The 14048-nt window shown below is 41.3% G+C and overlaps 1 protein-coding gene and 1 long non-coding RNA gene across 2 annotated transcripts; one reads left to right on the top strand and one right to left on the bottom strand.

The window, feature by feature from the left end:
- Window positions 1-783: 783 nt before the first annotated feature.
- BTF3 (basic transcription factor 3) lies at window positions 784-8653 on the bottom strand. The gene is made up of 6 exons (XM_030467668.1): window positions 8507-8653; window positions 8130-8198; window positions 5251-5364; window positions 4872-5073; window positions 1689-1748; window positions 784-1143 (listed from the first exon to the last, which is right to left on the bottom strand). The coding sequence occupies exons 2-6, from the start codon at window positions 8196-8198 to the stop codon at window positions 1097-1099; spliced, it is 492 nt and encodes a 163-aa protein (XP_030323528.1). The 5' UTR covers window positions 8507-8653; the 3' UTR covers window positions 784-1096.
- Window positions 8654-8796: 143 nt separating this feature from the next.
- On the top strand, window positions 8797-9746 carry LOC115599936. The gene is made up of 2 exons (XR_003988698.1): window positions 8797-9335; window positions 9445-9746. It is a non-coding gene; the product is annotated as an uncharacterized LOC115599936 (long non-coding RNA).
- The last annotated feature ends 4302 nt before the right edge of the window (window positions 9747-14048 follow it).

Genomic DNA, 14048 nt, shown 5'->3' on the forward strand with positions numbered 1-14048 from the left:
GAGTGCTCTTCTAGCTGAGCTCCTATTAGAGAAAATCTGATCTATTATTAACACCAAGAGTCCCGAAGATGAAATTTATCCCTCACCCCTGGAAGCTCCAGCTATGCAAAGGTCAGGATGGAATTTAAAGTTTCCTGTGCCAAAAAAACAAGTTAGATTTCCTCTGGAACACACAAAAGCAACAGAAAAAAATATTCCTGAAACTTCCAAATATAATTATTAGATGCTAAATATGGACTAAAATAAAAATCACAACGTTACATATTAAGGCTTTTTCCCCTTCCTATACTTCATTCACACACTTAACCAACATTTTCAGATATGTAAAACAACAATACTGGGAAAATATTATTTGACCCATTAAATATTTACACTCTGAAGCTATCTGTTAAAAATTCCCTGAAGATGAAAATTCAACATTATTATCTAACTCCCCTAAGAGTCCAAAAGCTTGCCACTATTCTTCACAACCAAAAAAGATCTCTCAACCTGCACATTTTGTTATATTCAACTACCAACAATTACTTCTCGAGTATGGCTCTACTTAATTCAGTTTGCAAAGTGACAAAGTATATGTAGGTCTGAAGTGCAACCCCTGGGAATTCACCAATTGAGTCTAAAACACTCCACTGTGCACAGAAAAAAAAAACTTAGAAGCCAGAGGAAAAGACCTCCAATTCACCAAAAGGAAGATGCTCTGCAGAGAAGCAAGACTTTTAATGAATTTAATATTTATGGCCAATCTTTCCCCATGCTTTTCTGACAAGAAGCGACACCAGGAAGTTTATTTCATATTTTTATTGTATGCCAAAATTCAGTAAAGAGGAGGTCTTGCTTGTATACAAGTTACTCAAAAATTCTGTCTAGGCAGAGTTTTGTTAGCAATCTGAATTGTTTCAAAGCATTGGTTTGTTCAATTAGGCCACAAAAATAATATTGTGTACAAGCAGTAACTAAGAGCTGCATGTTCAAGGAGTTTCCAAGTATCACAGATCTTGAGATCTCATCCGGAAATAAAATCAAAGCAGTCACAATACAAAATAGCAGCTCCGTGTAGCTTTTTCAAGTTTTAACTTTATTCAGAGTGATGCTTAGTTCAGTTTGCCTCATTCTTTGAAGCTTCATCGAAGTTTTCAACAAGATCTAGAAAAAGAAGAATGCTGAAATTAAAGTCTGACACACTTCCACTTTGCCAAACATTTTTGCTTTGGCATTTGCTTTTTCTTCCAAAGTTCTACTTCATATCAAGTGCCTATAACATTAAAAGCTTTCGGCTTATAAAACACAAACCAAATAACTTAAGAGCTTCATGTTTTTTTCTTCTTGTTCAACCAAATAAGTTTTAGATGACTCGTTATAGGGCACAGCTGTAAAAGTATTAATCTTTGCTTTTCTACAACTGAGCAAAGTGTTACTGAAAAGACCTTTGCGTTCTTCCCACCCTTCCTACTGAATGTTAATTATTTTACTTAGCTCTTGCTATTTCTATAAACAGGACAAAAACGCCAAATTAAGCAAACAGTCAATTTAAGTCTCTCATGGTGTCTGAAAACAAATAATCTGCCCACAGAAATTCTACAAGAGGGAATGAGTAGCCATCACTCTTACTCTTGGCCCAGTATTACACTACCCATGTTCTCCCTTAGCAAAATTCACTTCCTTTTCCTCTCCCACATGCTTGTGCTTACCTGGAACTTCATCATCATCATCATCTTCGCCAGTAGCAAGTGGTGCTTTTCCGTCCACAGCTGCAAAAGCAAACAGTTCACCATAGGCATCTTGATTAGCTATTCTGCTATGTGGGTTTTTTTAAACAGTATCTGTGAGCTAAAATACAATGCTTCATCCAGTTCCTGTTCTGAATCTTCAAAAAAACAGTAAGTTGACATGCCCTTTCTTACCAATAATGCCCCCAAAGCTTAGCAGGTAAATGAGAAGATGCGAGCTAAACCAGTTTACTAATCACCATCTTGTATCTAGGTATACCAAGTGCCTTGCATGGTAATAATTTTCAGCTACAAGTGAGGAGACTGATTTTACTGATTTCCCTTAAAAGCAACTTGATTTGTTGACTACTCAGTGTTTCTCAAGGTTTACTTTACATCAGCAAATTTTAAGGAAAAGTGGTCTGGGCCAGGATAGATCAAATTTTCTGTCTTGTAATTTTGCTTTCAGTGAAGTCCCTCATAAGCAGCTGCACTTTCTGAAGTTGAGAGCAAGTTTCTCAGCCAGTGTCTACTCCCTAGGACTGGTAACACTCAGTGTTTATAGTTATGTCTAGAGAATGGTCAGCTGAACCATGGCCACCACTCATTTCTGAGGAACATCTTAGGCTTCAAAAAGAGAGTAAAGAGGTCACACCTGCAACTCTCCTTTAGGGAGAAGCACACAAGAAAAATTACCAAAACTGACCAAACGGAGTATTCCACCTCATGTGCGTCATACTCAGTATAAATCTGGGGGGTCAAGCCCCTTCATCTCCTCCCGCCTTCTTCAGCATCTTGGGAAGGTTCTGTCCATTTGTCTGCCTGTGGTCCTGATCCGTGCCAGCCTGAATCTGTGTGTTCCTGCCTCCAGATCCCGACTGCTGCTGACTCCAGGAGCCCAGCCTGGACTTTCCCAGGGCTGCCCTGCAGCGTCAGTGGTGACATGAATGTTACTGGGGTGAAAGAGGGGAGGCACATAGTGTCATTTTTCTGCATATATTTATGTATTTAACACTTCTTTCCTTTTTATCATTACTGTTTCATTAAAGCTGAGCAGTTTAGTTTGCAACCTGTAAGTCTCTCTCCCTTATTCTCTCTCCTTTATCAAGGAGGGGGATTATCAAAGAGCATCTGTCGTTCAGTTCACTGCGAGCCCACCATAAAAGTGACAGAAAGGATCTTCTGATCCCAGGCTTTCAACGAAAGCTAAGGTGTAAGTGTGAAGCTGCAGGCAGAGACGCATGACTACGGGTGCTTAAAGGTACTACTGTCCCCTGGCAAAGTCAGAGGAGTGGGGAATGGGATGAACAATTTTAATTTGGTGGTGGCTTGGCAACCATGTATTCTGGCCCATATTTCTTAACCATTTGCACTGCATTTTGCCAGGCCAAGTGAGCCTTTACCATGTCCTCTGTAGAATACAAATTATCTGTGAAACTGCAGTAGTGCAATGCTAAGAAGAGGTAACTCAGATCCCTGGGTACCTGTGCCACTACATTTAACTGCTATTAGTGATACTACCATGGTAAGCTGTCTCACACTTTGTCATCTCAGTTTTATTCTAATTAATCCTTTCCAGTTTTCAAGAAAAGCATAAAGAAAGATCAATTCATACTTGTCCTGCACCCTGATCTATAGAGAACCGAAACAGAAGAATGCATAAACTTTGGTTTGAAAGGGCCTGGGACAAAGTCCTGCTAATCCTTGTCTTTTAACAGCAGAAAGCTGTTATAGCATAAGTGTATCTTAGTGTGAAATACAACAATTTAAAAGCAAACCATGTTATTCCTCCTGAATTGTCCGTATTTTCACTCATCCCCAAGACCAGACTCAGTTTATTTTAGCACCTGAAAATGTAATGATCACAGACACTTCAATCTCCACTGTTGGACTTGCACATCTAGTGGACAATGGTGAGTGGAAAGTTTTGTGCAACTACTTTGGCACCCACCCAAAGTGGAAAGGAGTAGCCATTTGCTAGGTCATACAAAGCAAGCACTTCAAAACAAGCTTTCCTAATATTAAAACATTAGTTTATTCAAAATACAGCCACCTTGTTCTGAAAAAAGAGATCTCGGGGGATCATTTTAAATCCTTTGAGGGTTTTTTTTTTTTGCCTTTCAAGCCAAATTACTACGAAAAGGAAGCCACAAAGGTGACATCGGGAAAGACATGAGCCCCACCTCTAGAAAACTACATCTAGCAGGATTTTTTCAGAAGGAAGCTGACAGGAGGTAAGTATTATCAACTTTAGGAATGGAAATAGAGGCTGTCTTGCTTGCAGCAAAGCACAGGAAGAAATATAACAAGTTCAGAACTACAGAAACTGGCCATTTTCTCTGTATGCAGGACATTCCAGACCGTGGAAGGAATGGGCTTAAGATAGTTTCATCAAAGTAGGACGACTACATGAAGGACACAAGAGATGTTCCCAGCGTCAACAAGACTGTCTTTCCCTCCCAATTCTCACCCTGTAGCAGCAGCACCTTCACTTTACAACACATACTTAACTAACTTTTCTAGTTTCCCAAAAACATTTTAGGAAGAAGTGTTCATTTTATTAATTTAAGGATGGAATAGGAAGTTCATGTATCTAGCTTCATGTTCATGCCAGTGCCTTTCTCTGCAGTGTTCTACACACAAATTAAAACATACGCCCCTACAAATACCATGCAATTACCTCCTCGCTACCAAAAAGCCCTTACAAGAAATACCTTCACCACGCCTGTGAGGGAGCAAAGCATTCTCAGGAAGTCTGTCCTCAGGTTCCCTTCTCCATTACTTATGTTTCCACTCAAAGTATCAAAACAGACATACTCAAAGTTTGTATTTTTTAAAGCCTAACCCTTCTAGAGTAATTTATTTAACTGGCTTTGATGAAGTATGTCAAAATGTGGTAGCCACATGAAAAAGTAAATTACCATGAAATCAAGTCAGGCTACAGCTTTCCAGTCATAGACCAGCTGCAAGACATGTTGACAGGTGCCTCAGATATTCAGTTAACTTGTTGAATTTGAACTATAAATACATTCTGTAAGTTCCATTTCTTTATAAGCATCTTATAAAATGCCTGCATACAGCAAGAGTGCACAGAATTTCACTGTTGCTACACAAATAATCCTCCTGTCAGCTGCCAGCATGAAATGCATTCAAGTTTCAACTTACATTGCTTGGGTAGAGCTTCTGCCAATCTCCTCAGGCTGGTCAGACTGTCAGCTCCGAGCTGGTTTAAGATGCTAGGAAGCATTTCTGTCAGCTGCTTTGTCTCAGCGTGGCCCGTGATAGTGAAAGTGTTAGCAGCCAGAGATGCCTGAACTTTAGGGTTATTGAAGTGAATGACTGTTCCCTGATTGGTAAACATGTTTACCTGCAAGAAAAAAAAAAAGTATTTGAAGCAGGTTAGCAAGCATTTTCAATTTAACACACTTTAGAGTTCAGTAAAGACCTGCTAATAATTTACAGATAAGTGAAAGATTACTTGTCAGGAAGTGGCATACATTTCATATTTTTATATAGAAAATACTATTTCCTTTGAAGCAATTACCTCTTCAATTCCAGAAATATTGTTGACTCCCAGTTTCTTCAGAGAAAACTGAAGTTTCTTGTCATCTGCTGTTGCTGTTCTGTGGACAACCTTCTTCTTTCTGCGGGCAGTACCCTTTGCAAACAAAAAATTTACAAATCAATACTTAAATAGTTCTTCACTATCTGTAATGCTCAGAGCTGTGTAACTACTTTGTACCCACTTAACCTACAAAGTTTTACTTCTGTGTCACAGGTTACACAACCACACCCCTCCAGCTGCACAGCAGTGGTCCCCCCTTGCTTTAAGGCAAGCTTTGCATATCTATGAGAAGTGTAAGGTTTTAGGAAGCAACGCACCACGGACAGGGATTCTGCAGCATATCAGAAACTCAAATTTCAAGGATCTGTTATCACAGTATAACAGTATAAAAATGAAGAATGAGTTTTAGGTAGTTTCTGAAGATAACAAATTTTCCCTTAGATCATCTTGAATTGTAGCCAATTTTTTATAACAACCAGAGGCCATAAAGTTAAGCACATCATTAACAAATGATTGAGGAAACCTAAAATACTCAATTTTTATTCTTAGTAGGCATCTCTCATCTGATGGACTCACACACATATATGAACACTATTTAAAAAAAAATATTTTATAAATATGTTAAAAAAAATATTTCCACATATTATTCCAGATTACCCCTGTTTAAAAAAGCAAAATAAGCAAAGTTTAAATTCTCCTACAGACACAGAGCTCCAGATTTCTCCGGGGAAATAACTGTCCCATATTAGAAGATATCTATATCTATTAAAAAAAAAAAAAAAGCAGGGAAGTATCATTCTACACTTGCTTGTGCAATCATAAGGTTTCAGTAAAATCTGACATAAAATGACTGGAACAGGTGAAACTAAGCTCCTTTTTAACACACTGTAACCATTAACCCAATTCCTACTCCAGTTGCCCATCTGCCACATGCTAGCAATACAAGAATGTGTTCCTGCCCAGCTGGCAGCAATACCTTGAGTTCAGTGACAGATGTTAGAAAACTGCCCAGACACTGACACCTCTAACATAATCCACTCACAAAAAGAGAGGCATGCTAATGAAAAATTCACATGAAACCAGCACTTGGAAAACTACAGATCGAAATTTGGCCAGTTGGCTGGAAAGCCTTATACTTGTTCCCTGCTGTCAGGTTAGCACACACAGTTATTTGAGAATTAGTAGAGTAATAAAAATGGCTTTACTTCAGTACTACTGCACAGACATTCAGCTTCATGGGTATTTATTATGTCTTTCTGGACAGAAGGCCTCTCAATAAATCTGAAGAAAACATGCCTTGAATCAAAAGCTATGTAGGAACATATACTTCCTTTTTACCAATTCTAAACACAGATATTAAGCTTCAGACAAGTCAAGTTTAACTTAATGAGCAGCTGCAACTTCCACCTCCACAGATTTAAGCTGCTAAAGACTACATGTTTTCTCTAAACAAATGCTATCCTGACCATACCAAGACATGCTGTTCACACACTTCCACCTCTATATTAAATAGAAGTGGGTACTGCAGGCCACCCATGGGAACACAAGGCGCAATTGCTACTGTTCTAAATAGGTTTGAAAGAAGAGCCATGACGTTTAGCTGAATGTAGAAGTATTGTACAGCAAAATTTCAAACTTCACATAAACAAGCACTACAATAGCCCTCCACCTAAACATACTATTTAGGTTATTTATAAGATCTGCAGTCTTGCAACATCATGAAAATCTTCCAGCAAAGGCAATGTCCAACCTTTTCTCACAAGGAGAAATGACACTTACTCCTTTGCCTCCTCCACTCCCAGGGTGACAGTGCCATGAAGAATCCCAGCAATGATTTCCAGGTAGTTATGAAGCAATTTTTTTAAAGTTACAAGCATATGAAGTGTTTCACAGGCCAGTTTTAAAATCAAACGACAGCATCACCAGCATACTCTAAGCTATCTTTAATTTCTTCAAAAAATGTACGTTGACCAGACTGCTGCAAAAAGCTGTAATCTGAATAAATGCCCTTATGTGACAACCATTAGAAAAGTCTCTATAGCAAGTATACTCATGCTGGTAACATACATGCAGTCAATCAATTCAGCAGTCCTCTGCAGAAATACACAAAATAACTGAACAATTTTGTTACTCTATTAGCCCTGGTCTTAGGCTGCCTAAATCTCTAGCTAAGGGCAAAAGAAAAAAAATTCAACACAAGAAAGAAAGCTGCTGGAAGCAAGAAGTTTTGCTTAGTTTGTGCTTTAATATTTTCTGTACTCTTCAGTAGGTATAAAAAAATTACTAAGAAATTCTTGCCTTAAAAGTGACAGTAGTTAAGTGTTTACTAGTATCTGACTATATTCAATGTGTTTTTTATTTTCAGATTATAAGTAACCAAAAAGCTACATACAGTCAGATGTAATTAAGTCTTCTGAGCATGTTACTCTACAAGTGTACAACAAGCACAAAATTTTCTACCTTGCCCTTAAAAGCAAAAAAAAAGACCCAACCAGAGTATCTCAAAAGATTTCTAATGAGAGTTTGGCACACAGCCCTCTATAATCCATTATACTATACTCCAAAACCTACACGTTTCCCACAATAGCTCACACAAGAAGGCTGCAAGTGCGCTACAATACATTATAACAAAACGAAACAGAAAACGCTAAAGGTTCAGCTACCATGTACTGCTTCTACAGAACTAACTCTAGAGACCCATCCCTTCAAGAGCACAGCTTCCCGTGCGGACAGGCAAGCCAAGGGGAGAGCATCCAGGGCTGCTCCCATCCCAGTTTTCAGGACTCTAGCGCTAGGTTTGATGTGCGTGTAGGGAGGGACGCGCCGTCCCCAGGGCAAGGTGATGAAGCGTCTCTTACCTTGCCCCCGATGCGCACTTGGGCCTGCAGCTTGGCGAGCTTTTCTTGGTTCATTATTGTTTCTTTCATCTGCGGAAGCAACAAGAGCGCCCGCAGAAGGCGGGTCAGCCAGCAGCCGGCAGAGCAGGTGGGAGCCAAAGGGCTCGGCAGCTGCCCCTCACCCCACCCCCTCCCCAGCGGGGTGCGGCCCAGCCCCGCCAAAGGGGCGGGAAGGGCTCTGTTCACCCGCGCCGCTGAGGCGAGGCGAGGGCTCCCCTCAGGCCCGGCCCTTAACCGCCCTCCCTTCCCCCCAACCACCGCCAACACCGCCCACCCATTCACAGCCCTCGCCGGCGCAACCACCCCCTCCCAACTCCCCTCCGCCGCCTCTTTCGTACCTTCCCGGGGGGCGGGAGGCAGCGGCTGCGCAGGACCGACGGGGAAGCGGAGGGCGGCGGGGGCGCAGCACCCAGGGAACCACGCGGAGCTGAGCGGAGTGAGATGGCGGCCGGAAGGAAGGAGGGAACGAACCTCTCTGCCCACGGCGCATGCGCCTCTGCGAGCGCCGGCAGGGGGCGCCCTTCCGCCGGGGCGGAGCCTCCCTCTGGAGGGATGAGGGGAGGGAAAGTAATGAGGTGCTGGGTCAGAGTCTGCGGAGTTTCTTACTCTCTGTTCCCCCACTCTTAAAGCCTGGCTGGCAGCTCTCCGGGCTCCACCCCCCTCCTCCAGTATTACCTATTTAATTACTTTCTTCCCAAAGTAATCTCTCTGTTTACTTTTCTTGCGTAGCGCAAACGCCCGCCCTGCATCCGCGATCCCTCTCCTCTGCCGGGTGCCTTCCCCCCAGCCCATCCGCTGATGTTTGGTCCCCTCTCGCTAGGCTGGCTGTCACCACCGCCCTTCTGGCGGGCGCCCTTTCACTTACCTTCCATCTGGGGTGGTTTTCGCTTTGATTTTGCACCTTCTTTTACATCGCCAGGCACCGGTGGGCATCTGTCTCCTCTTCGCCATCCTGCACGCCTGTCCCTCCCGCCCGGCTGCCCGCAGCGATCTCCTCCCGTAGCCGTGTTTTTCATCACTGAGGTCTTGACGTGCCCTTTTCCTCTGCCGCCAGTCCCCGTGTTACCTGAAGCCTGCTCAGGGAGCAGAATGCGCTCTTCCGAGGCTGTCTGAGTATTTGTAACCCTGCCCCTCAGGGCAGAGCTCCACAATTTGAGACCTTCACAGGTTTGCTAATGTGTTTCGGTTTGCTCTCTCTGAAGAGTCTGATGGGACTAATCTCATTTACGGGGGAGCTCTCACACACCTGGCTCCAAAGACTGTTCTCACCTTGCAGATCACGAAGCCCTCTTTGCAGGGTCTGCACCTGTATTGCATAGCAGAGTGCAGGGAAAGATTCTTGGGAGAAAACACCTGGCTTTCCCATCAGTGCCACACGTGCTCATTGAGGGATGCAAAGGAGGAGCAGCTGTACTGCTCTGTGGTCCTGCCTCCATCAACACCACAGTCAAACCAAACAGGCCTTCTGACACCATCAGAAACACTACTGACCTGGCCATCTCATCCTGTATTTTAATGCCTTTTAAGCCAATTCTTCTCTGTAACATCCTCAATAAACTCCTCCCTTTGCTCTTGCTTTTGTAAGACTATATTAATAAGTAATTAGTCCTTCTTTATTGATCAGCATTAAGGCGCTCATGTTAGTAATTCGCAGAGACAGGACTCTGCCAAGGCTGGGCTTTTCATGTGAGTGTAAATTTTATTTGCTCTTATGAAATCTCCTCACTGGACCTGAGTTAATTTCTACGGAAGACTGTTCACTGTCAAAAGTGAGACTTTCTTCACTAGTGAAAATGAATTACAAACCTGAAACTACTCCATCTAGTGGTGATAGAACGTCTCAGGGAGGAGGTGATTCAAAAGGTGCTGCTGAAGAGAGAACTTTGCTTCCCAGCAGACTAACAACACAGACAACAATTAGAGGATGATCTAACAGCTATGAAGGGTGGCGGAGGTACCTGCAAAAATTTTGCCCAGCATATCTGTAAAACTGAAACCAGGAATCAGTTTGCTCAGAAAAGACTGGGGGGAAGCCCATGTGACAGTATCTGCACTAATAAACACAGTATCTAATTCAGAAGAAGAGGAACAAAAAAGACTTGGGGGAAGGGAAGACCTGGGGAGGGATTTGGGGATAAAAGAGTTTGTTCTGAACTAAAAAGAAAGTTTGTAATTTTTTTTGTGAGATGAAATTGGCAAGGTCCCTGCAGCAAATCTGTATAGAGCCAAGACAGTAGGGGAAAAAAAAACCAAAACCAACACTCTAGATAACTGCAGGCTATCGAAAGTAAAAGCAATAGATACTTCAGCTTCTTTATCATAATCTGCTGTACATAAGAAATATTTCAGAATTACTAGCCAAACTGATGATTAAAGACATGCAAAATGCTTTAATGGGCTGAAACGCTGAAGTAAAAATGAGTCACAGAAAGATTATCCCAAGAAAGAAGCTGTAGAAAGAGCAGTCCCAGCAGTCAGCATAGAATTAGCTCAGCTCATATTCCGTTGTGTGAGATTTCGAAGACAAATTATGCTGAAAACCACATCACTGAGCTGTATCAAGAATCAACTGAAGTAGTTTAAGAACTGCAGTTCAAGGCATTGTGTATGATTTGGTTACATTTCCTGAATCAAGCAGCAGACTTACAAGTAACAAACTTTGCATCAGAGAAGAAGTATTTCAGAATGCTAAAATAGTATTGACTTGCTTTCTCCAGTCTTTCTTGTGTAATTGCATAATGGGAAACATCAACCTAAACCTGGATTTAGTTGAAGAACTTCTGTTGAGAAGGGAGACAGATCCAAAGCCTGTTGTGCTGAAACAAAGCCTAAATGCAGTAAGAATCTTCTTGATTTCTGAAAAAGGGTGAAAATTAGGATCTCAGAACCATCAAAGAACATACATTGCTAAAGCTAAGTTCATTAGCTACAGAGAAGCAGCATAGGAGTGGAAAAAATAAACCAAACAGATCATTAAAATAGTTACTCAGGAAAACTGTCTCCTAAATTATGTGGAAGCTTGAAGGAAGATGAATGACATCTGCCCTCAAAATGCCAGTGGAAGACCTCTCCCAAAAGACATGGCCAGTGCTGCATAAGTAATAACAGGTTACATTGAGAAGAGGTGTTAAGTTAGTATCATATTCAGGAAATGAATCACAGGTCATAAATATAAGTGCTCAGGCTAAACTGAAGTAATATTTGTCCTGATTGCCAGTGACTGCAAAGAACATATACTCAATGTATTTTCAGGCTGTGAAGGAAACCTGTCTGATATTCAACCTCTCATTAGGAAACATTTGTTCAAAAGAATGCTGTATTCAGCACCCAAGAAAGCAGAAGTGTATGGCATATCATCAGAGCACCACAGGGAACAATAACATTGAAATACTCCAGGACATAAAGGGAAAAGTGCTAGGTTATTTGAGAAAATATGCATATGGGTTAGTAACCTAATTAAAACATTATAGAGTACAGGGGCAAAAGTGTTATGAGAGGTACAAATGGAAACAAAACCATCTCTGAAGGTCTAGAAATAAGACTGACTGAAGAACTCTTAACTTTTTAAAGAGATACTGAATATATAAACATTGAAAGGGAGCCCAGTGCTGTTTGCTTCTTGTATATTACAGTGTTGTACCACGTGCTGGTGAGCTGTATGGAGTAATCCCTAATAGACTTCAGTGTCAAGGAAGAGAGCACACTCCCCAGCAAACAGTATCCTTTTCTCACCCTATCTGTAACTCTTAAACTCAGCAACCCAGAATACCTGGGCTTCAAGCCACATCACAAGCCTTTCATGAGCTGTGGGATGTCTCTCTGTTTATGACATCCTGCAGAGAGTAGTTGGGGAAGTGCTACATGAAGAATCCCCTGCCTTCACTTAACATGGTTAAAACAGGCTTCACTGAATACTTGAGAGTTCATATTAAGCAGGCTGTCAAAGGCTGTCCTAGAAAGGCTTTTGTATTATACTTAACAATGAAGCTCTCGCTGAAAAACGAGCTAAAGTCAGAAGTTACTATACTGCTCCCTGGCTGTGAGTGAAGATAATTATATGCACATATATATGAAGATAAATTTATGCACAGATGTCAATTAATCAGGTTATTCCTGTAGATACGTCACATACAGAATTCAAGAGAACTCGATCATTTAAGCAGAAATGTATTGATACCTGCTAAGACAATTAGTTGCAGGTCAGAAGTGTTATGAAGACATGACCCAAGATCAGCATAGTCCCACTCAAGGCAGGCACATGCAGCCCAACATGAGTCAGGACTAAATTTTCCTGCTTTCGATGTGTGTCTGACAATGTGCCATCTTTGACTAAAGTCTTTGCAGCTCTGAGGGTGCGATTAATTCTAGATTTTGCCATTTGCTCTCTAGGCCTCCTGGTCCAGCTTGGTGCTTGGCAGGAGGTAAGTGGTGAGTTGAGGTGGCCAGAGAAGAGAAGGCTGGACAAGGCAAGGGTCTTCCTCCTTCTGCAGCAGCTAGCTGTCATTTCTGCTCAAGCCCTGGCAGGAACCTACTTAGTTTTAGATGGAAAAATCAATCATCTCCATCTTTGATCACGGTATAGCTTACCCCCAAGGATTTCTAAATTGATGGAGAGCATAGCTGCCAATATTTACTGCATTTATGAATGGGTTCATTCTCCTTGAGGACTTACTAACACTGTTGCAGAATTAAATGGAAAATATCTCAAATATCTGAGACATTACATACAACATCTCCCTCCTAATTTGCCAGATTTTATGGATTAGGGGCTTATATGGCATGTTAGAAAGGCTGTCAAGACTCAATAGAGGAGTCAGGAAATAAAATGTAACCCTAAAAAACCATGATTGGCTCATGCAAAGAGTATCCTGCTGTATCAGCTCTGTTGGCCAGTACTTCAATTTGAAAATCAGATATCCCTCCACTGGTATCAGAAATATTGTCTTAAAAGAGTAGAAATAAGTTGAAATAGCAAATTTAGACATCTTGTGATGTTCCAGAAGAGTATTACAGTAATAATCAGCCTGAATTGAATAAGGAAAGGTGAAGAGGATGGCAACGATTTTAATGGGTATGGTATTATTTCTGTGCTAATCCAGTGGTTCTGAAGCTTAATCCCTCAGCCTGAAAAAGAGCTGACCAATGAAAAAAATTGTGATAAAATGCACAAAGTCATGAATGGCAGGGACAGAGTGGTTGACAACAGTTGTTCTTTGCCTCTTCTGGTACAAAAATGGGAGTGCACCAGGTTAAATGAGCAGGTAACTGTGTTAAAGCAAACAAAAAGAGATGTTTCATACCACACATTATTAGAGCTGGAGAACCATTTCACCACAGAATATATTAAGGGGTATAAAAGTACAGATTTCAAAATGTGACTGAATATATTCATAGAAGCAATTCTATCAAGGACTATTAAATTCATACGTTACCTCTGACTTAAAAAAAATCCTGAAAGCTGGATTCCTTGCATCTAGCAATCAATTTTACGTACTTGTCCTGTTACTCTGTTCTTTCCTAAGCATCTGGTATTGGTTTATGTTGAAGTCAGCTTATGCTGCTAGATGAGTCTTGGTCTAACCTAGTATAAATTCTGTGTGCTGTTAAACAAGAAGTTGAGGAGCGTTATGAGAACATTTAATCATATTTTACAGAAACTAGAAGTCAAAAAAGACCTTAAAGGAAGTGACTTTCACCTGTCACAGCAAATGTATCTGCCCTGTGAGAACTATAGGGGAGAAGGAAAAGAAGAAAAGAAGAAAAAATCCAGACAACCATGAACATGGTCAAGAAGAAAAAAACAAGTTTTGACAATGGAAGGGAGGATGGTGGGGTCATCTCCTAGGGTGACAAACTTTTTCAGCAGCAGGCACAGCAGCA

The sequence above is a fragment of the Calypte anna genome, chromosome Z (assembly GCF_003957555.1).
Source record: "Calypte anna isolate BGI_N300 chromosome Z, bCalAnn1_v1.p, whole genome shotgun sequence".
NCBI lineage: Eukaryota > Metazoa > Chordata > Aves > Apodiformes > Trochilidae > Calypte > Calypte anna.

What these genes read in the sequence shown, in the direction of transcription:
- BTF3 (XM_030467668.1), bottom strand. Translation starts at nt 8,198, where the DNA reads ATGAAAGAAACAATAATGAACCAAGAAAAGCTCGCCAAGCTGCAGGCC. An exon ending in AGAAGCTCTACCCAAGCAAT is followed by an intron (nt 1,749 to 4,871) that starts GTAAGTTGAAAC and finishes TTGCTTTTGCAG; the next exon opens with CTGTGGACGGAAAAGCACCA. An exon ending in TGATGATGATGAAGTTCCAG is followed by an intron (nt 1,144 to 1,688) that starts GTAAGCACAAGC and finishes TTCTTTTTCTAG; the next exon opens with ATCTTGTTGAAAACTTCGAT.